Raw genomic sequence first — 20019 nt, 5'->3', positions numbered from 1 at the left:
ACCTAGCCACAGTGTTCAGTTGGAGCAGCACTGATCCAACCTGTACCGCCAGACTAACACCTGCTACAAGGAAATAATTAAGCTTTCATCTGAAGCATCACACCCTGCATTACTGACCAAACCACAGCTAACTCTCTAATTAAAAAATATCAAGGAGAAGGAAGTGTTTATTCTAATACAGTTTCCCATTAAAAACTAATATATTATCAGAATCAGAATCAGAAATCCTTTATTACTCCCACAGCAGGGAAATGTACAGTGTTTGCATTTTAACGACAGTGTTACTACTAGAATACAAATAAAGACTACATAAGTACACATCCATGGCTCAAAATGATGATCAGCAACTTAACAACTTAGCATATGTAATGTTGAGACATTAAAACAAATGTTAGGACATTCATTCCAATGTCGATTTTTCAAGTCAAGTTGCATTGTTTGAGAAGATAATCAGCAACATCACTTAGAGAAAAACGGAGACACTTTTGTGCCCATGTCTGAGCACTGTTGAAGAACAAAATAATAGAACACATCAACAGAGGCTGTGCATGGTATACCAACACACCCAGGAGAACTGCTGATATTACAGTGGAGGTTATAACCCCAGCCCTTTCCCCCTTCTTAGATGGGTGCTGTATGAGAAGCCTAACTTCAAAGGGGAGAAGATCGCTCTGGATGAGGGAGACCTAGAGCTCACCTGCCCCTTCAACCCCCCAGAGGAGGAACTGCAGAACGGGCAGATAGAGGGTGGAGAACAGAAAGGAGAACAGAACGGAGACCAGAACGGAGAATCGAGTGAAGAGAAAACTGTGACTAAGCCTGAGAGGAAGTTCATCATCGGGTCCATTCGAAGAGCGGTCAGGGTGAGTTCACTTCACTCTGTTGTTTTTGCTGTCGTCAGAAATAGGATAAAGTGGATCGGATATCCTTTCTGTTCTGATCTTATCTCCTTAACATTGTTATCTGATGCTAAAAAGGCTGTTTAGTACAGTAGCTACTCAGTTATGATGGGGTTTTAACTCTGTAGCACCATCTAGTGTCAAATGTACGAGCAACCACCTGTTGTTGTTTGGTGCATTTGATATTTCAATTATTTTAAGGAGAAACCTATTGAATATACTCAAGTTAATGTTTTATTTATTTCTCAAATTGTTAACATCTTTTTTTTCACTGTATGTTTCCATCTTAACTAGTTTACTAGTGCAGCAGCTCAGCCACCGTATACTTCACACTTTGTATAGTCCCAGACCTTTCAATGTAAACCAAAGCAGCAACATAAGCTACAAGAATTACAAAACCATAAAGCTGTTCATTATTAGCTTTTTAGTTTTGGAGCTATCTTCGAGGTTGTTAAACATCATCATATAGTCCACCATTTGTCGACCAGAGAGTAATGACACGTGTATTTCTTATTTGTAAAATGTCCAGCTCAGTCCATATCTTGGTCATGTTTCTGTAAAAAGCAAACACATCCTTTTCAAATATGTTGTTTATGTTATGTGTTGATTGTATGTGTATCAATCATAAATAACTGGGCCTGGTTGGGCTTTAAAATATATTTAAAACAGTATCAGAGAACCTAAACGACTTGGATATGCTTTCTCTCCTCCCTCAGGACTACAGCGTCCCAGAAATCGGTCTTTTCCCAGAGGAGAACGCAGAAGGGAAGAAGGTCACCTTCAGAGACACGTCTGAAGATGCCAGGATTTTTGGTTACCCCATCAAGGCCAACTCTATCATCATTAATGCTGGGCTGTGAGTTCTGAATGATAAATTGTGAAAAAATGTGTTGTCTAGTGAAACTACATAATAACGTTGTTCATATAATAGTGCATAATTTGCCATTATGGTTAATTTAATCTTGTTTTCTGTATTTTCTCCTGCTCAGATGGCTGGTGTACGCACATCCCTTCTTCCAGGGCATACCACGTGTCCTGGAGGTGGGGGGGTTCCCCAACCCCGCGGCATGGGGAGTGGAACAGCCCTATGTGGGATCACTGCATCCACTCAAAGTCGTAAGTGGCACAGTTTAAAATATTTGACAAGCCATGTTCTTTACTGAGTCTGTATACTTATGAATGAAAGTATATCCACTGCTTGTTTTATTAAGTTAAATGTATTTATTTTTCATCACAGGGTGAACCTAAAGTGGAAAATATAAGTGAACCAAAGGTAAGAAAGTATGCCAAAAATGCATGCTTAATACTTAGTTACTTTACACCAATGCATATCACAGCCTAAGTAGACCTACTTTTTATTTAAGTAAAATGTCAAGCTTATTGTACTTGGAATTGTTTACTGTAATGTTACTGTATACTACATCTCATATGCAAATATTGTACCTTTTATTCCACTACGTGGTTAGTTTACATAGTTATTCTACACCTTTTTTCAACAAACAATACAGGATATGTTATTGTTATAGATAAAACTGATCGGCTGTATATTAAAAATAAAAAACTAGGACCACCTTTACAATCTCCAACATTGCATTTATCTATCAAATGTTTGATTGTAGTCCAATAATGTTTTATTATTATGAAATGGGTTATTTGGTAAAATATATATACTTTTAACTTGAGTGACTGAATTCAGGACTATCACTTTTAACAGTATTTCTACACTGTAGAATATGTACTTTAACATGAGTATATGATTAGAGTACTTCTCCTACCACTTGTTGTATACTGTACTGCATATCAGACACAGTATGATCACTGACACTTTAGAAACTATCATTGTTCAAATTGTAAACGACACCCTTGGTTCCTAGATGGAGTTATTTGAAAAGCCATACTTCACTGGGAAATCGAGGACCATTAACATCGACATGAGGAACTTCATGACCAGAGAAGACCGGCAGCAGACGGCCTTTATGCACAACGTGGGCTCTCTTAAAGTCCAGGGAGGAATGTGAGTGCTGCCTTTTCTGTTTGTATCCACTGAACCTTGAAAAGACTTCTTAGTGATGATTAATAATGAAGTCCCACAATTCAGGTGGGCTTGGAGCCACTATGAAAAAGATTGAAATAATGTGTGTGTTTCTGCAGCTGGGTGGGCTACGAGAAGGAGGGCTACCGAGGGCGCCAGTACCTGCTGGAGGAGGGGGAGTACCACGACTGGAGGGTGTGGGGGGGCAGCGACGCCGAGATGCGCTCCGTCAGGGTGATACGAGCAGTAAGTAACGAGGAATATTTGTTTGTTAATAATTCAAAAGGTGGGGCTAACCGCAGACGAAATTGTCTAATTACAAAAAAAGGTGAACTGTGTAACCTTGATTTAACCAACGATGACATTATTTTGTAATGGAAGGATTCACTTTGATCTGATCTTGAGTTTCAGTAAATGTCAAGTCAGACCTGCAGTCGATGATAGGTTATATTATCCACATTACATCACATTTGCCTTTTATTTGAGTAACTATATATGTTTTACCTGTAGTCAAACTGTGCTTAATCTCTTCCTGCATTATTCACTTTGTATTATGTTTATATATTGTTCTTTGTGGTTTTGTTTCCTTTTGTCGATCTTATCATTTTTGTACATCAATTGGGTCTTATCTTATGTAAAAGTGGCTTTGAACCCTGATAAATGGCCATTATAGTCCTGCGCCACAAGTTGAATGGCATGAAAGGCAACTCGGGACATCAGCGTTATGATTCAAATTCCGATGTATTAGCTCAGGATCATGTTAATATGGTGCAGTTTACAAAACACAAATACATTTTGAATAGAGTATGGTTCCCAGCAGGTATGATCTGCCACATAAAATACTCAAATATTTTTCAATAAGGATGCTCGACCTTGTATATCAATTCATTTGTGCAGTTTTTGTAATTTTGTTAATCATGCAGGGATAGTTTTAATTTGTAAGTGCTGTTTCCTAAATTTCACTGCACATTCTAGCATTGATACAAGTTGAAAAGTGACTTAAACAGAATGTTATTTTCAGCCAAAATAGCTGTTCATCCCCATGAGACTTAATTAAAGTTTACCCATTTTCTATTTCTTGCGCAGGACCTAACAGATCCCATGATGGTGATGTTTGAGCAGCCAGAGGAAGACCAGGAGGGAATGGCGGAGGACAACACCTTCGAGGTGACGGACGCCATTGCTGACGTTGAGCTGTTGGAGTACAAACCCTCCACGCGCTCCATCCAAGTATTCAGCGGGGCGTAAGTTGAAAGATTCTACTATGTATTACACAATCCTCCTGTGAAGTGGGAATGTATCACATTTAATGAGGTGATTGTTTCCTCCTTACAGATGGATAGCCTATTCTCATGTGGACTTCTCTGGTAACCAGTACATCTTAGAGAAAGGTTTCTATAACAACTGTGCTGACTGGGGCTCTCAGGACAACCGCATCTGCTCCGTGCAGCCCATCCTGATGGTGAGGGCCATCACAACGTCTTCAAAATATCAATTAAATATCCATTTCTGATGTTGCTGATGCCTTTTCTGTGTTATTTTTAAGGCTCCAACGGACAGCACAAGGACCAGCAATGAGGTATCCTGACTTGATTTTCTCAGTTTCATCTTGTTTTATGCATATCATTATTTTATCTGATATTGTAGGCAATTGTCTCTGCAGTGCTATGTTACTCCTAGATAGGATAGTTGCCAATTAGATTATAGAAAACATAGCTTGACTTTTGGACACAAGAAAATGATGATATGTAGGGTTTTTAAACAGATGCACACACATCTTTTATGTCAACAGGGCTACAGATTGGGACTAAAAAAAACAAATATAGCCTGCATCTCTTTACTTTAGTTTGCTTATTTTTTTTGCTAGAATGGTTCACATTTGTAACCCCATTTGTTGGCCACAAGCTGGATCATATGTTTATGAAGGGAAAGTCCCTTTATATACATGTCGGCATGTAACGATGCTTGAAACTGATTTGCTTCGGAGCCCAAGGTTTCCTTAGCCAAAGACACCCAAACGTTTACTTTTATATATTTGCCAAAAAGGCAAACATAATTAGAAGAAAAAACGCCTCAGGTTATTAATGTGTTCATCTAATTTCTTTCCTTTACTTCTATCTCTACCTGACAGCTGATACTGTACTCTGAGGCAGACTTCAAGGGCCAGTGTCACATCTTTAACCGCAACCAGGAAGAAATCCCAGAAAAAGTACTGACCAAGTCCTGCAGAGTGTCCGGGGGAAGGTGAGGAGCCTTTACCAAAACACTACAATAATCACAGGAAAAAAGATCAAGAGGGGACAAGTCCATGGGTGAACAACATGGAGTTGCAGTAGTGAGGGTGAGATAGAGGAGGGTCAAACATAACGATGCATTTGTCTGTGTTTCAGCTGGGTGCTCTACGAGGATAAAAAGTACTCTGGGAACATGTTCGTCTTATCTGAAGGAGACTACCCCAATCTGACCAGCATGGGATGTCCTCCCGTCTCCTACATCCGCTCTGCCAAGGTCGTCCCGATGGTGAGAGAGCCCTCATTTGAATAAAAATGCTCTGTATTCTGTCCTTTGTCTCACTCTGAACCTCCATCTCTCCCTCTCTAGACATTCTCCGTCCCCTCCATCTCTTTGTTTGGCCTGGAGTGTCTGGAGGGCAGAGAGATCACCATGGACTCAGAGATCCACAGCATGATGGAAGAGGGCTTCAACAACCACATCCTGTCTGTCAGAGTCAACAGCGGCTGGTACGCGTCTCACACAATGTTTAGCAGTGCTGGAAAACTGAGTACAATTAATCACGTACTAGACTATACATACTTCTTGCTACTATACACTTCAGAACAATTGATTAAATACAAATAAATCAACAAATAACTTTCATGTAATCATACATTATTATAAGTTTGGATACACTTTGTTGATGAAATTCATAATCTAGTAAAAATTCTACCAGCTGCAACATTAAAGTGTTAAATACATTTTAGCATTAAACATTTATTATTTAATAATATATCATTAACATACAGCTCTTGAAACGATTTATGAGACCACTCCAAAATGTTTCTTAAATCTCAATCTCTACATGTATGGCAGCCATTCCATTCCAGTGTCGGTTGAATACCGTCACAGAGAAATATTGTCAGTATTTTATAGAATAATACAAAATATATATAATTTGAACACATACCTATAAATAGTAAAAACCAGAGAAAATGAGAATTGTTTCAGTGGTCTCTTATTTTTTTCCAGAGCTGTATATGAGCCTTACTCAGAATGTTTATTTTGATTTTTTGAATAACATTTTGAGTGCAAAGTCTTCTCTAATGTTGTCTCTCTTCCTTTGCAGTTGGGTGATATGTCAATACAGTAACTACAGGGGGCGCCAATTCCTACTGGAACCAATTGAGATCACCAACTGGCTGAAGTTTAGCTCGCTAGAGACTATTGGCTCAATGTTCCCAATCAGACAGGTTTGTTAACCCTCAATATTGGTAAATATTTGTATAAAATGTGTAAATCCACATTAGTAAACTAAATGGTTGAAGAGTACAGTCTCTTGTGACTGATGTTATATTTTAGTATTGACACAAGTTAAAGAACATTTATTTAAACGTTAGGGGTTTTCTAACTTTTGTAAAAAGAACAAATGAATAAGCATTAACTGCTATGAATACCAGAACATGCCTAAGATAACATTGTTGGCTGTTTAACCAAACACAAAGCCCGTACCAGAAGTAAAAGAAAGAACAATATATGAAACAAAACAAAAGAGGAAGAACTGGAATTCAATGTGATTATCTGCTCAAACTGTAAACTATTCAAACTAAATATGACCAAAATCTTATGTTATTCCTTTGGTATTAATGAATGTGATTTTATTTGTGTGGGGTCAAAACAGACAAACCTCCATTGATCTCTAACTCTAATTACATATTTTGTGATATTTTGCCTCCTACAGAAGCGCCACTTTCTCCGCATCAAGAACAAAGAGAGGGGTCACTTCCTGTCGGTCCAGGGCGGCGTGGAGGAGCTGAAATCAGGGCGAGTGGTGGTGACACCAGAGTGTGAGCCCATGAGCGACGTCTGGTTCTATCAGGACGGCTTCATCAAGAGCAAGGTAAGCAATACAGGACATGTGTGACATTTCATAAGGTTTGATCCAAGTTGCAAACTAAAGCCTGAACCTGTCATCTTACCTGAGCCGGTCTAATCTTATACCGTGTGTGTGTGCTGCAGTTGTCCTCCGTCATGAGCCTGCAGGTGATGGGCAACGTGGAGCCGGGAGCCAAGGTGGTCCTGTGGGCAGAGACCCGGCAGCCCATCCAGAACTGGACCGCCAAGATGAGAGGCCTCATCACCAACCTGACTTTCCCTGGCTTCGTCCTGGATGTCAAAGGTATGACAAAAAAGAGATAGAAAAAAACATTGGCATTGGCTAATTGCACAATCATTTATGAATTTATGACACTTTTCCTGATAATGCAAAAAATTAATGCAAAATGATATTAGGGTCATTTATGAGTCCCTTAATTATTATGAGATAGATAGATCCATAGGAAGACTGTCTTTTCTGTACAAAGTAACTGTTAAAAAGTACTCATGTGAATGTGTTACATTCCATCACTGTCTGCTACTAAAAAATAAATTGTTACCTTATCTATATTCATTATAGCATGAGATTATATCTTGAATTTGGAATTAGTGCTACATTTTATTAAGTTATTATATTTTATTTCCTCAGGTGGCAAATCTTATGACAAGGACCATGTGGTGATTATGCCGGAGGATGATGAGAGGCCAAGCCAACAGTGGGAGATAGAGCTGCTATAAAAAGCTCCCATCTCCCTTTTCAAACTTTCCTCAGCAGTGCATCTCTTTACAAACCCATGATACCACAGCCTGGGATCCACTGCCACTGTTTTATGTGTTCCCACTCCATGAATGATGTCACTTGTATGAACATTGTGAGAGTAAAGCAAAGTTTTCTATTTGTCTTTTTTCTGTCATTCAAATTCTCCCAGGCAAATTAGGATTTCTGTATGCAAGGACTTAAAAAAAAGAGAAAGTGCCTTCTCCTGCTGCAGAGGTTCATCACGAGTTGTAAAGCTGGAATAAAATATATTTTTGGAGGATGTACATACACTGCATTGACTTTTATCAAATCATATCACTTTAATTAAAGTATTTAACCTAGAATCTCCCTGTATGTATGATTACTGCTCATGTAGATTCTCTGACTGTGGAAGGTTGATGCTTTGTTATCCTTTTTTACAATGAAGCAAACCTAGTTTCCAGTTTAAGACATTGTTTTCCTGCTGTAAAGAAACAAGGGGCAACCAGTGCTTTAAACAGATTGTGGAAAAATGAAGCCAAACAGATGCATAGTGTGCAGGAAATGTATACTTTGGTTCTTTAACGGTGTTTTATTTTATGTATGTATGTATGTATGTATGGATGTTTGTTTGTGGGACATGTTGCACTCATGGTGCAGTATATCACATTGAATTGTGCAGGGCAAGGAGATGTCAAGTTACCATGTATTTGTTGTACTTTTAAATGTTTAAATTGTTATACATATATTTTACTTTGTGTCTGCATCAGCTGTATGTTAATATACAGTCTATGGTTAATATTTGATGCTAAAGTTGTGATGTCAGATTTTATGTAAGAGGGAGTGGTTTTGAAATATTAAATAAAATTAAACCTTGTTTATTGGAACAAAGCTGTTTTGTGTATAACAATTATCAATAGTATTCTTTAAATACACACTTTATTCACATTCAGAAAACCTACTAAATTATTATTCTTTTTTTTAATTAAGTGTTTCCTTTTCTTCTTTTTAATCTTCATTAACTTTCATAACATGATCTCCACTTACTATTATCTTGCTATAAATACACCTTTTTTGAAAAAAGCTCCTTTTGCTGATTTATCTGTACATTTTAATTAATTTAATTAATTTCAACAACATCCTCCTAAACAAAGGGATTATAAACAAAGGGATCATATCAATGTTCAATTTTTCCTTTTTTTCTTTTTTTTTTACCTTGCATACTGTATGTCTAACAAGCTATAAACGACCTGGTTGATGACATTTGGTTTTCTTCTGATTCCTGTTGATGCGTAGCACACAGTTCAATGGTTTCATTAACACTCTAAATGAAGATTAAACTGTTATCACCTGTCAATTGACACTTAACAGTGAACAGATGTTTTATTGTTAAACGTACACATCCCCTGACAGTAATTCAGCAATAATACAGCTAATTTGAGTTCATTTTTAAAAGTGCCCTCTTGTCCATCCATCCATCCATCCATCTTCTACCACTTGTCCGAGTCGGGTCGCGGAGGTAGCAGTTCCAGCAGAGAGCCCCAAACGTCCCTTTCCCCGGCCACATCAACCAGCTCTGACTGGGGGATCCCAAGGCGCTCCCAGGCCAGGGTAGAGATAAAAATCCCTCCACCTGGTCCTGGGTCTGCCCCTCTGTCTCTTCCCGGATGGACATGCCTGGAACATCTCCCTGAACCTCCTCAGCTGGCTCCTGTTAACGCCAAGGAGCAACGGTTCTACTCCAAGTCCCTCCCAGATGACTAAACTTCTCACCTTATACCTAAGGGAGATGCCAGCCTACCTCCGGAGTAAACCCATTTTGGCCACTTGTATCCAGGATTATTCTTTTGGTCATGACCCATCCTTCATGACCATAGGTGAGGGTAGGACAGAGATGGACTGGTAGACTGAGAGCTTTGCCTTCTCTGCTTAGCTCTTTCTTCGTCCCAACGGTGCGGTAGAGTGACTGCAATACCACTCAGATTCTCCAGCCCATCTCACGCTCCATTGTTCCCTCTCACGAGAACAAGACCCGAAGATACTTGAACTCCTTCACTTGGGTTAAGGACTCATTCCTATACTCGGAGTGGACAGTCCATCGGTTTCCTGCTGATAACCACAGGTAAATACATTAGAAAAAATAAACCACCTCTTCAAGCAGTTTAGACCTGTCTAACTCATTAACATCTGACTTGTACAATCAGTAGTAAAAGAGGTTTCAATACAGTTGTAGAGCAATGGTGGAAAAAAAAGAAGGAAAATTATTCCTCTCCTGTTCAACTTTTCAGTTGTCAACACAAAAATTGCAAAACTCATTGACACTTAAAGTTCATTCATTGTTTACACATGAACTTGAAAACCTCCATTCTCCGCAATGTGTTTATTTTGAAATCATACTTCATGTTACCGAAAGGCGAAGGAGGTATCTGTTGATCAGCAGTTTGTAATTCACACAGGTGTCATGTTTCGGCAGGTAGAAGTGAAGCAGCACAGAGGATTGGAGAGATTAAAATGATAAGAGGAAAACACTTGTTCAATGGTTTTATCTTGCTAAGGCGGTCACTGTTTTTTCTGTTAAACATTACCTTAATGTTTTTCTACTCGATGTTTCTGTAACTTATCTGGCCTATAATTTGTGTCTGCTGAGTTTGAGAGTGAACATGATATGCGTGTCTTTGCCTCTTACACTCTTGACCCTCTGTCATGACTAAAGGAAAAGGGCAAATAATCCTTTTGGAGTTTTAGATTGTTGTCAGTACTACTGGTACTAAATAGCCCTTTGTTTTCTATCGAGACACAATTCAGTTTTCAGGTTTTGGAAACAAGATACATTATTTTAAAGACAGGTTATTGATGAGCACACCATTCTTAGGGAGTTCTGTTTCACCCTGAGTACGCCCCTCACTCCCTGTCAGGCATGTCGTCTGGTGGGTTTGTATTTCAGCTGAAAAATGTCAAAGCAGTCCTGTAGGCCTACTTTAAAAACCTGAAAACCAAACTTTCTTCAATAAAAGTGTTAATTATATACCCTAAAATAACAATAATAATGATGTTTTTCAGAATCTGCCACAAGATCAACAGTCAATGGTCATTTCACAACAAAGGCAACCTATAAACAAACTTGCCTGTCTTCATTCCTCCTCTGAAAGGAATGTCAGTTTATTACAGGTGGGCTGTCTCAGTATTTCTAGAGACCAATAGTGTTGACACAGCTGTGAAGAAACTGAGCAGCGATTGGTCAGCTGTCTGATCTACAGTCAGGTGGGTTACTGCAGCAGGTGTGGCACAGTGAGGGTGTGACGGTGATACAGAACTGATTACAGGAGGTTGTAAAACAAAAACTCCACTCCATTCTTACCTTCCTACAGCTGCCACTATATCCTGTTACAGGTAAGGACACATATTTAATGTTGTTCTTGTATAATTCTGTAAGCTGTTTGTGTTCATCTACAATGGCAAAATGAGTTATTTGTTTAGTTTTGTTTGGATAAGTATGAGTCATGAATACATTGTCATCAAGGGATTCAGTGAATACAACAATTCATAGTATGGTTACTTCAATTTTACATTTCCTTTTATTCACATTATCACATTGGATACTTTCTATACTGTGTCCATGTGCCTGGGCGTGTCATTGATTGCATATTTCTGTATTTGTTCTGGATGGACCATTTGTAACTTACTCACATTCTTTCTTGCAGTTAAAACAAAGCCATGGACCCTGAGTATTTCCAATCTTATGTAAGATGTTCTTCCTTGTCTTCTTTTCTGCCTTTGCATTAAGACTCTGTTTGCCAAGACGCCACATTTCCAGATAATGCAATCTGCTGTCTCGTGTTCTCTGATTATCTGCATACCTTTTAACGATAACTACAAAAGTCACTATGTACATGACATGTTTATTGGAATGCTGCAATGAGTTCATCATGTTCATCAAGTTATTCTGAATGAATTAATAAGTTCAACTCTTACCCAATCTACTATTGTGTTTCCATCCACCCTCACATACCTGCAATACTCAGAGCAGCACTATAGAATATTTGGCATTCTTCTTGGCAGAAGATGAGCAAAGATACAAAACGTATCTTCGCTCATCTTCGGCCAACACCTATAGCTTCCTTTCACACATTCCACTAGCTTCCTGACAAACTCCTATTATATGTTGATATTTTAACAATAATAAACCAGACAGAATCAATATCCAGTGTCAGGATTTATGCTCAATCCTTCTTTTCATTGATCATTGCAATTATTCCCTAAATAACAGTTTCACTTTCTACTATTCCTACCATACAGGAGATGTGCTGGGGCACCCTGGGAACGGTGCGACCCTTCGCCAATTTCCACTCTGACCTGGATGCCATGGAGATCCAGAAAGCGTTGGAAATGAAAGGTACTTCAAATGGTTAGAACCATTCCTTTGAATTGGTTGACCATCAGTGTTGAATAAAGCTGCATACAATTCAATGTTTTGTTTTGCCTCATACCATGCCTCTCTCCATCATTACATATTGAATACATGTTGTTCTTTTCTCAGATGCAGGGACTCTGGTGAGAATCTTGACCAATCGGACCAACACTCAGAGACAAGAGATCGCCAAGGCCTTTGAGGAAATGACACACAAGGTAAGGAAACAAAGAACCTGACAACACATAGAATAAGAAATATAACAAGACAAAAAAGGCTACAAAAAACCTGTTTAGGAAATGTAAATGTTACATTCAAAAGAATAGTTTAAATGCTTGATGCTACAGCAGCCCCCCTTGTGAAATATTTCTTAAAAATGTATGCTATGCAGTACAAGAGAATGGGGAGTTGCAATGACAATACTGTATGTTGCAAATGTGTGTTTGCCCATCTGTCACTTCCAAGTGTTTGCTGTACAAACATGATTTAAACTGGTTTTAAAGGATTGGAACTCACGCTTGTTTACAGAAGGAGTAGTATGAGGTGAAGTCAGAGTGTGGTAGAGGATGAATATGATGCTGCAGTGTCAACGTTTATCTACAAACAACATCGTTACAAATGTTACCGTACTTGTACCTGACTTATATTTATTTAGTATTATTCTACTTTAATGTTCTCCTCTTAAGTTTGGCAGCCAATATTATACTTTTAATGCCACTTCATTTGTTTCCAATAATGAAATGTTAAAATCTCTACGGATTCACTTTATTAATACAAAATGTAAATCAACAAATAATTATGATGTATTGTAATGCATCAAGCTACCCGGCAGTTTATGAGAAATAAAAACATTTGCTCCAACTTAACCATTATTAAAAACTCATACATTAATTAAGCATTGCCCAGAAATGTAATATACAATTTTCTAGTTCGGCAATCATTCTGCGTTTTGAGTACTTTGGTACTTTAAGTACGTGATGTACTTTAACTTAAAGGTGGGGTAGGTAAGTTTGAGAAACCGGCTCGAGATACACTTTTTGTTATATTCCATGGAATGCTCTTAACATCCCGATAGCAATGAATATCTTAAGTGCTTTGACAATAAATACATTAAAAAATATCATCTGTGGAAGCCGTAGTACTGTAAAAAGCACGACCAATCATTTTAGCCGGCCCGGCTAAAATAACTGGATGGCCTACCTGCCTGTCAGCCTTCCATCTGTGCACAAACTTATCTCGTGCCCTCATTGGTCATGTGCGCGTTTGTGTGTGTTGGAGGAGGGGCTCTGTAAGGAAGTGGCAGATTTTTTCCGGCTGTGTATTTTCAAATTCTAGCGCACTCAAGCTGGTTTCTCCAAAATTACCTACCCCACCTTTAAGTAAGATCTCAAATGAAGGACATTCCCCTAAAAGTCTTACCAAAGCATAGTAAGACCTACAAAACCTTTTTTATTAAAGTTATTTTCGTCTGTTCTGATAGATTGATATTCATTAGGGAAAAATGAAGTCAATGTCTAAGAAATGAGAAAACATGAGTGTTTACTGTGACTCTGTTCCAGGACCTGGCAGCGGCTCTGAAGAAGGCTCTGTCTGGAGAGCTGGAGGTCCTCCTGTTGGAGCTGCTGATGCCTCCTCTGCAGTACGAGGCCTATCGCCTGCAACAGGCCATGGTGGTGAGTGGCTTTTTTCTGTGTGTGTTTACATATTTTTCCTGCCTGTCATATCCCAGGGTCTGAGAATATCATGTGGTGTGTGTGCAGGGTATAGGAACAGATGAGGAAACACTACTGGAGATCCTGTGTACACATTCTGGGATGGAGCTCCAAGAAATCAGTGCTGCATACAAAGAAAGTAAGTCACAAATCTTGTAAAGTCTTTCCCTTAAAATTGTTTGGTTGATTATCATGTACATTTAAACCCTTATCCCTAATCCTATAATGTCTTGATGCCCGGTATTTGTGACATTGTTTGTTTTTTCTCCCTTTTTAGTTTATAAGAAGGACCTGGATAAGGAACTGAAAGGAGAAACCAGTGGAGACTTTTACAAGCTTCTCGTGGCTTTGTTGAATGTAATCCTAATTTGTTTTCTTTTACCATCAATTTTAAATTCATAAATAAGTAAATAGACCTTTATTGGGATTGTTTGAACTGAGGTTGTTTCTATCAGTTACCTACAGTAGATGGCCGTCTGCACACCCCTAGGTTGGAAAAACAGATAGGAGTTTTTGCAAGGAAGCTAAGCAATGTACTGCTGTGAAAGGGGACCTGCAGCAAAACATATTTTAGACACCTAAAAAAAGGCCCATCCAAAAAATCCATATGAGGTTAAGTTTACACTTTATTTAAAATATTTGAACAGTTGTACCCTGCCGTCAGACAGGGACCAGAAGCCGTTCTATTAGTCCATGCTATAGCCTCCAAACAATCGGGGTAGATTGCACTATTTGACTGTGAAGGTTTAATGCCTCCTTTTTTCTAATTTATGGGTTCTGGTGATTTAGCGAAAGCACAGATAATAATAAATGATATTTTTACTTCTGCTCCCGTTGAAATCACTACAATATTGCTTTGCTTCCGTGCTTTATTTCCAGTGTGTTTCTCCAATCTAGGGGTGTGTCAACCATCTTCTACTGTAGGTTATACGCAGAGTCGCAGACAATGGATAAATATCTCATACAACCGTACAACCTACATTCAAACAATCCCAGCTGACCCTTGGATAATATTGTAGTGGGCGTTAATCGCCCACCTTTTATATAATTGAAACTATGTATCTTGGGTATGAAATATTAGTGGTGCACCGTTACAGAGAAAATATGTCTGTGATATCTGTGACAGGTAATCATTTAATTAAGATTACCCTTATAAAGCAGTTAAAAATGTGTTCTGACTTCTCTCCCAACAGAAAGACGAGGTTCCTGGTGGGGTTCGAAGAGATATTGAGGTAATATTCCCCATGATATTTTTACACACAAATATTGTAGTCTAGGTTTAATATGATATGATAGTAAGGCTAGTAGCAATATGTACTATACCCTTACTAACCCTGGGGATAAGGTGTGTTCTTTCAAAGGAAAATCTCAGTCATCTAAAATAAGTTATCCAGACCATCACTCATTTTGGTCAGGACTCAATTAAATACCAATAAACTACTGTGTTAAAGAATACACTTCCTAGTACTCTGACTCAGTATCACACCTGCTGTTTGCTTCCTGTGAAAATGTGGTTCCTAAACTGGCATAGTACATGTGGCCCTTGCATGTATAGTAGTAGTTGAAACATATTACATCACAAGTCTCTTATGTCACCCAATTTCTGATTGTGTTTTATTCTTCCAGGCTCTCTCTGCCACACTGAATGTGAAAAAAGCTGAGGCAGGACCGTGGATTGACATACTGACCTCTCGAGACTCGGACCATCTGAACAAAGGTGAGGCTGTAACATATTTATCTAACCTATGCGTCTTTCTTGTACATTTGTTTCTGTACATTAGAGTCCATTCCCCTGACCTTGTATGTGGTTTATCTGTATCTCACAGTGCTGATGGGACTGGAGCTGGACATCGGGCAGATGGTGGATCAGACTCTGGAGAAAAAGTTTTCGGGAGACATCCGACTGGGTTTGAAAGTTTTAGGTAAATATAGTTTAAGATACTTTCTGGGTATTAAGTGCTGACTAGCTGTCCATCTTGATTGCTCACATTTTTTTAATCTGTGTTATTACAGTGGAGTGCATTCAAAGCCCTGAGGGCTACCTCGCTAAGAGACTAACTGCCACCAAGGTAAAATGCCCTCATGAATTGTCTCTTTTGTGAGTGACTGATCATTGCCTATATTATTCATTTCTGTATATAATATTAATCGTGTTTATGATATCCTTTTTACTTATACAGACATTTATATACTCATAAAAACAAATTAATTAGAATGGTGATGTTGTCTTGTATGCAATATATTATAGTGGTTTGTTTGTTCTCAACTGGTTTTTGAGTTTTAATTTCTGAAAAGTACTTCCTGTATGGATTGCGCTGTACAGATAAAAGTTATTTTTGCCCTGCCTAGACAATAATACAAAGGTCAAGTTAAACGATCACTCCCATTGAAAGCAGACCTATTATTCACTTTTATACATTTAAAAAGATCATCTCACATCTACGATTTTGAAACGCAAAAAGGTTCACACAGAAAACATTTCCATTTTGCAGACACCCATATTGCAGGGGATAATGGTGTCTCACTCTGAGGAGGATCTGCTGTGTATCAGAACAGCCTACCTCAAATTAACAGGCACGTCCCTCTACACCGCTCTACAGGTGGGTCCCACTCATTACACTGTATTACACATAACACAAGACCTGAATACTTGACATGATAATGTTTTTTCAAATTATGCATTTAAATCAGAACAGTGACATTTTGAAAAGTAGTTTATGTTTGTATTATTAAATGAAAGGAATATTAATTTCATACATGTGAACGTCTTTCTCCTACAGAAACAGTTCAAAGGAGATCATCTACAGGCTCTGCTGGCCATCTGTCGATCTGAAGATTAAACATAAACTACAGCATTTTTTTTAATTTCATTTGCATACTGTAGTTACCCCCCCCCCCCCCTGAATCAGTACATGGCAATGTAAAAATAAACTTGATACTTTATTGCATCTTTACAATTTAGTTGAATCTCATTTAATTGCATGATTTGCTTATGCTTTTTAAATGGTGTATAAATGCAAATTAATGTATTATTTTTACGTTTGGTTATTTGCTTTTATTTCTTTGTACTGTATATCTGCCACAATACCTCTTCTCATCCCGATGTTTTAACTACATAAAAGATTGTTCAAAAAGTTAAAATGGCACCCATTTTGTCTCATTCTCGTTAATGTTATACATTTAGAATCAATGTTTGGTACAGTATATGTATAAATGTGCGTATACAGACCCTATAAGGAATGTACTTACTCTGTCTAATATGATTGTCATGCAGCCATCAGACCAAACATGTTATCATACACCAAACACACATTTACAAGTAACATCTGTCATCCCATCATTTTCTCAGTTTAAAGTTATTCCTGATGCCAGATATACTTTAGATCCATTATATGACATGTTAAATGTTAACCTGCTGATCACAAATACCTTAAGTTAATTAATAAACATGGTAACGGAATACCAAAAAAAGAACAATCTGAAAATGTTATGCTGTGCTGTGAATAGATTTAACTTGGTCATTCAGTCCCTACATGGATCTGCATTAATTCCAATTTACCTATTCACACTATTAGAAACATTAACACCTCGAGGAACTCTCTTCCTCTTTTCATCCCTTAGGTGAGATTTGCTGCTCAGGGGCAGAGCGTGTAGAGCAACAATGGCACAACAGAAAACAGCACAGAGCCTTCGACTCCTGAGCCTCCACTGGTGGTAGTTTGGGTCGTCGAAGTCTTTGTTGTGGTGTTTGGAGAGGAGCTTGGTCTTATGGTGGTAGGGTTGATTGTAGCAGTCACAGAAATGGTTGGGGTAACAGTAACAGTAGAAGTGGTTGAGGTGTTGGTTGTATCCATTGGTGTAGGGGTGGTCCCACCACTAGTCGTAGAACTTGGGCGAACAGTTGTAGTCGTAGACTGGGCAACAGTTGTAGAAACAGTTGAGGAGTTGGTTGTAGTTGTGGGCGTAGGGGTGGTCGTGGTCCGACCAGTAATCATAGAACTTGTGGGAACAGTTGTAGTTGTAGACTGGGCAACAGTTGTAGAAGTGGTTGGGGAGTTGGTTGTAGTTGTTGGCGTAGGGGTGGTCCCACCACTAGTCGTAGAACTTGGGGGAACAGTTGTAGTCGTAGACTGGGCAACAGCTGTAGAAACAGTTGTGGAGCTGGTTGTAGTTGTTGGTGTAGGGGTGGTTGTGGTCCGACCAGTAGTCGTAGAACTTGGGGGAACAGTTGTAGTCGTAGACTGGGCAACAGCTGTAGAAGTGGTTGGGGAGTTGGTTGTAGTTGTTGGCGTAGGGGTGGTCCGACCAGTAGTCGTAGAACTTGGGGGAACAGTTGTAGTCGTAGACTGGGCAACAGCTGTATAAACAGTTGTGGAGCTGGTTGTAGTTGTTGGTGTAGGGGTGGTTGTGGTCCGACCAGTAGTCGTAGAATTTAGGGGAACGGTTGTAGTTGTAGACTGGCCAACAGTTGTAGTTGTTGAGGGGTTCGTTGTAGTTGTTGACTCAGGCATGGCCACACTTTGTCCCTGATTTGAAATAAATGGAGAAAATAATAAAATCAGTTGATTGTGTACAGCAATACGACTTTCCATAGTTTCAATACATCAATGAGCGTGATTTATCCAGGTCATTCCATTAGAGACTACTTGCTTTTATACTTTTTCTAAACTTGTTTTTTGTCCTGTTATTAAAGTTAGATGCTAAGACATTAGCTCTCTTTTCATGTTGCAGAGATATTTGTTTTGCTCACTTGTAATTTATTCCAACACCACTCAAAACATAAACAAAAAGAATACAACTTAAAGAGTTGCATTTTTTCTGGAACTCCTTCTGATTAAAAATGTTCCTCACAATAACTATTTTCTCATGACTATAACAGCTAAAAACACATTACAAAAATCATTTGATGGCTGTTCAAGATCTATTAGATGATATATTGATTATGTATGTATTATTTGTTGGTTAAATATTTGTATTCATAATGCATTTGCAAAAACAATATACATACTTTGACATACTTTCTTGAGAAACAAAAAAAAGTGTGTTACCTTTACCAATGTCAGCACAGCCAGAATGCAAAATAACTTCATGGTGGAGAGTGGAGAAGGGGCAAAGATGTACCAAAAATGTTGCTGTAAACGTCCTGATGCAAGGACGGCAGGCTGATGGTTTATAGTGCAGTGAAGTTCCCCACTGTAACCTGGTCTACTTCTACTGAGATTATCCTTTATACAATAGCATCACGCTTCAGGAGGGGCAGGTGTGAATTTATGATGACGTACAACAAGAAGTTGGCTGGGGAGGTGTGTGTGTGTGTGTGTGTGTGTGTGTGTGTGTGTGTGTGTGTGTGTGTGTGTGTGTGTGTGTGTGTGTGTGTGTGTGTGTGTGGTGTGTGTGTGTGGTGTGTGTGTGTGTGTGTGTGTGTGTGTGTGTGGTGTGTGTGTGTGTGTGTGTGTGTGTGTGTGTGTGTGTGTGTGTGTGTGTGTGTGTGGGGGTGGGGGTGTGGGGGTGGGGGTGGGTGTGGGTGTGTGTGGATGGATTATTGGTTGCACATCCCTTTAAGCAAACCCCTCAATGACTTCCAGGAACGCACTTTATACTTACTGTGCATTTATTAGCACCCGAGAAACTTAAGAAGACATTTTATATTAGATATGCTATTTTTGTACTGGGAAGGAATATTCTACCGACTTCCTCAATGTGACTAAACATCTGGTTTAATTTTTAACTACAGACAAGTGTCTAAAAAGTTTATATACTTCCCTATGTGTGTCATAATCAATTAAACAGGTAGATAATCAGAAAAAACAAATATGAATTTTCCTTCCTCCTCCTGGTGTATGATTGACTAATTGCTTAACAAACAGGTTACAATATTATTTCCTCATGTGTGATAGCTTAAGTTGCAGGATAAAGAGCATTGTCACATTTTATTCTTTCAGGTTTGTGTCCAAATTCTGCTACTGAAAGACTTTAATCAGCATTCGATAGCATTCATGTCTGCACCTGGCCAAACACAGCACCAATATTCTCTATACATTCGACATGAGATGGACCAATACATGTTGTCTTTTTTGTTTGTCATCATGATAAGTTCTTCAGAACCCATTACTCACTTTGACTTAATCTGTTTTTCAATT

The 20019-nt window shown here is 38.7% G+C and overlaps 3 protein-coding genes across 4 annotated transcripts in view; 2 read left to right on the top strand and 1 right to left on the bottom strand.

Annotated features, from left to right (window-relative positions):
• The window catches only part of crybg2 (crystallin beta-gamma domain containing 2), a 44113-nt gene extending 35463 nt beyond the window's left edge, over positions 1 to 8650 (top strand). The window contains exons 9-24 of the mRNA XM_034124613.1: positions 626 to 863; positions 1616 to 1755; positions 1889 to 2015; positions 2137 to 2172; positions 2774 to 2913; positions 3051 to 3177; positions 4018 to 4175; positions 4267 to 4393; positions 4478 to 4510; positions 5063 to 5175; positions 5322 to 5451; positions 5533 to 5672; positions 6275 to 6398; positions 6887 to 7045; positions 7165 to 7324; positions 7670 to 8650. Of these exons, the coding sequence (XP_033980504.1) occupies positions 626 to 863; positions 1616 to 1755; positions 1889 to 2015; positions 2137 to 2172; positions 2774 to 2913; positions 3051 to 3177; positions 4018 to 4175; positions 4267 to 4393; positions 4478 to 4510; positions 5063 to 5175; positions 5322 to 5451; positions 5533 to 5672; positions 6275 to 6398; positions 6887 to 7045; positions 7165 to 7324; positions 7670 to 7758 (2041 nt within the window). The 3' untranslated portion in view covers positions 7759 to 8650. The remainder of the gene's footprint in view (positions 1 to 625; positions 864 to 1615; positions 1756 to 1888; positions 2016 to 2136; positions 2173 to 2773; positions 2914 to 3050; positions 3178 to 4017; positions 4176 to 4266; positions 4394 to 4477; positions 4511 to 5062; positions 5176 to 5321; positions 5452 to 5532; positions 5673 to 6274; positions 6399 to 6886; positions 7046 to 7164; positions 7325 to 7669) is intronic.
• Positions 8651 to 11078: 2428 nt separating this feature from the next.
• Positions 11079 to 17025, top strand: zgc:101785 (uncharacterized protein LOC450032 homolog). The gene is made up of 13 exons (XM_034125456.1): positions 11079 to 11149; positions 11461 to 11500; positions 12056 to 12152; positions 12297 to 12385; positions 13727 to 13840; positions 13928 to 14018; positions 14157 to 14236; positions 15073 to 15111; positions 15506 to 15596; positions 15706 to 15801; positions 15893 to 15948; positions 16372 to 16479; positions 16660 to 17025. Exons 2-13 carry the CDS (start codon positions 11474 to 11476, stop codon positions 16717 to 16719), a joined length of 948 nt encoding a protein of 315 aa, XP_033981347.1. The 5' UTR covers positions 11079 to 11149; positions 11461 to 11473; the 3' UTR covers positions 16720 to 17025.
• On the bottom strand, positions 16804 to 19144 carry LOC117478413 (cell wall protein DAN4-like). Of its 2 annotated transcripts, none has more exons than XM_034125458.1 (2): positions 18934 to 19144; positions 16804 to 18405 (listed from the first exon to the last, which is right to left on the bottom strand). In XM_034125458.1, exons 1-2 carry the CDS (start codon positions 18967 to 18969, stop codon positions 17515 to 17517), a joined length of 927 nt encoding a protein of 308 aa, XP_033981349.1. In that variant the 5' UTR covers positions 18970 to 19144; the 3' UTR covers positions 16804 to 17514. The 2 variants fall into 2 exon arrangements, with proteins under 2 accessions (XP_033981349.1, XP_033981348.1); XM_034125457.1 differs by having other exon boundaries at positions 18928 to 19141.
• Positions 19145 to 20019: the final 875 nt, after the last annotated feature.

The sequence above is a fragment of the Trematomus bernacchii genome, unplaced genomic scaffold, assembly GCF_902827165.1.
Source record: "Trematomus bernacchii unplaced genomic scaffold, fTreBer1.1, whole genome shotgun sequence".
NCBI classification, from domain to species: domain Eukaryota; kingdom Metazoa; phylum Chordata; class Actinopteri; order Perciformes; family Nototheniidae; genus Trematomus; species Trematomus bernacchii.
Note: the sequence above shows the minus strand (reverse complement) of the source record. Positions and strands in the feature narration are given on the sequence as shown.

Excerpts from the sequence above, each read along its gene's own strand:
- LOC117478413 (XM_034125457.1), bottom strand. The coding sequence starts at position 18,969 with ATGAAGTTATTTTGCATTCTGGCTGTGCTGACATTGGTAAAG. Across the intron at positions 18,406-18,927 it reads CTGTGCTGACATTGGTAAAG|GGACAAAGTGTGGCCATGCC; the intron begins GTAACACACTTT and ends ATTTCAAATCAG.
- zgc:101785 (XM_034125456.1), top strand. The coding sequence starts at position 11,474 with ATGGACCCTGAGTATTTCCAATCTTAT. Across the intron at positions 12,153-12,296 it reads GAAAGCGTTGGAAATGAAAG|ATGCAGGGACTCTGGTGAGA; the intron begins GTACTTCAAATG and ends TTCTTTTCTCAG. Across the intron at positions 15,949-16,371 it reads AGAGACTAACTGCCACCAAG|ACACCCATATTGCAGGGGAT; the intron begins GTAAAATGCCCT and ends TCCATTTTGCAG.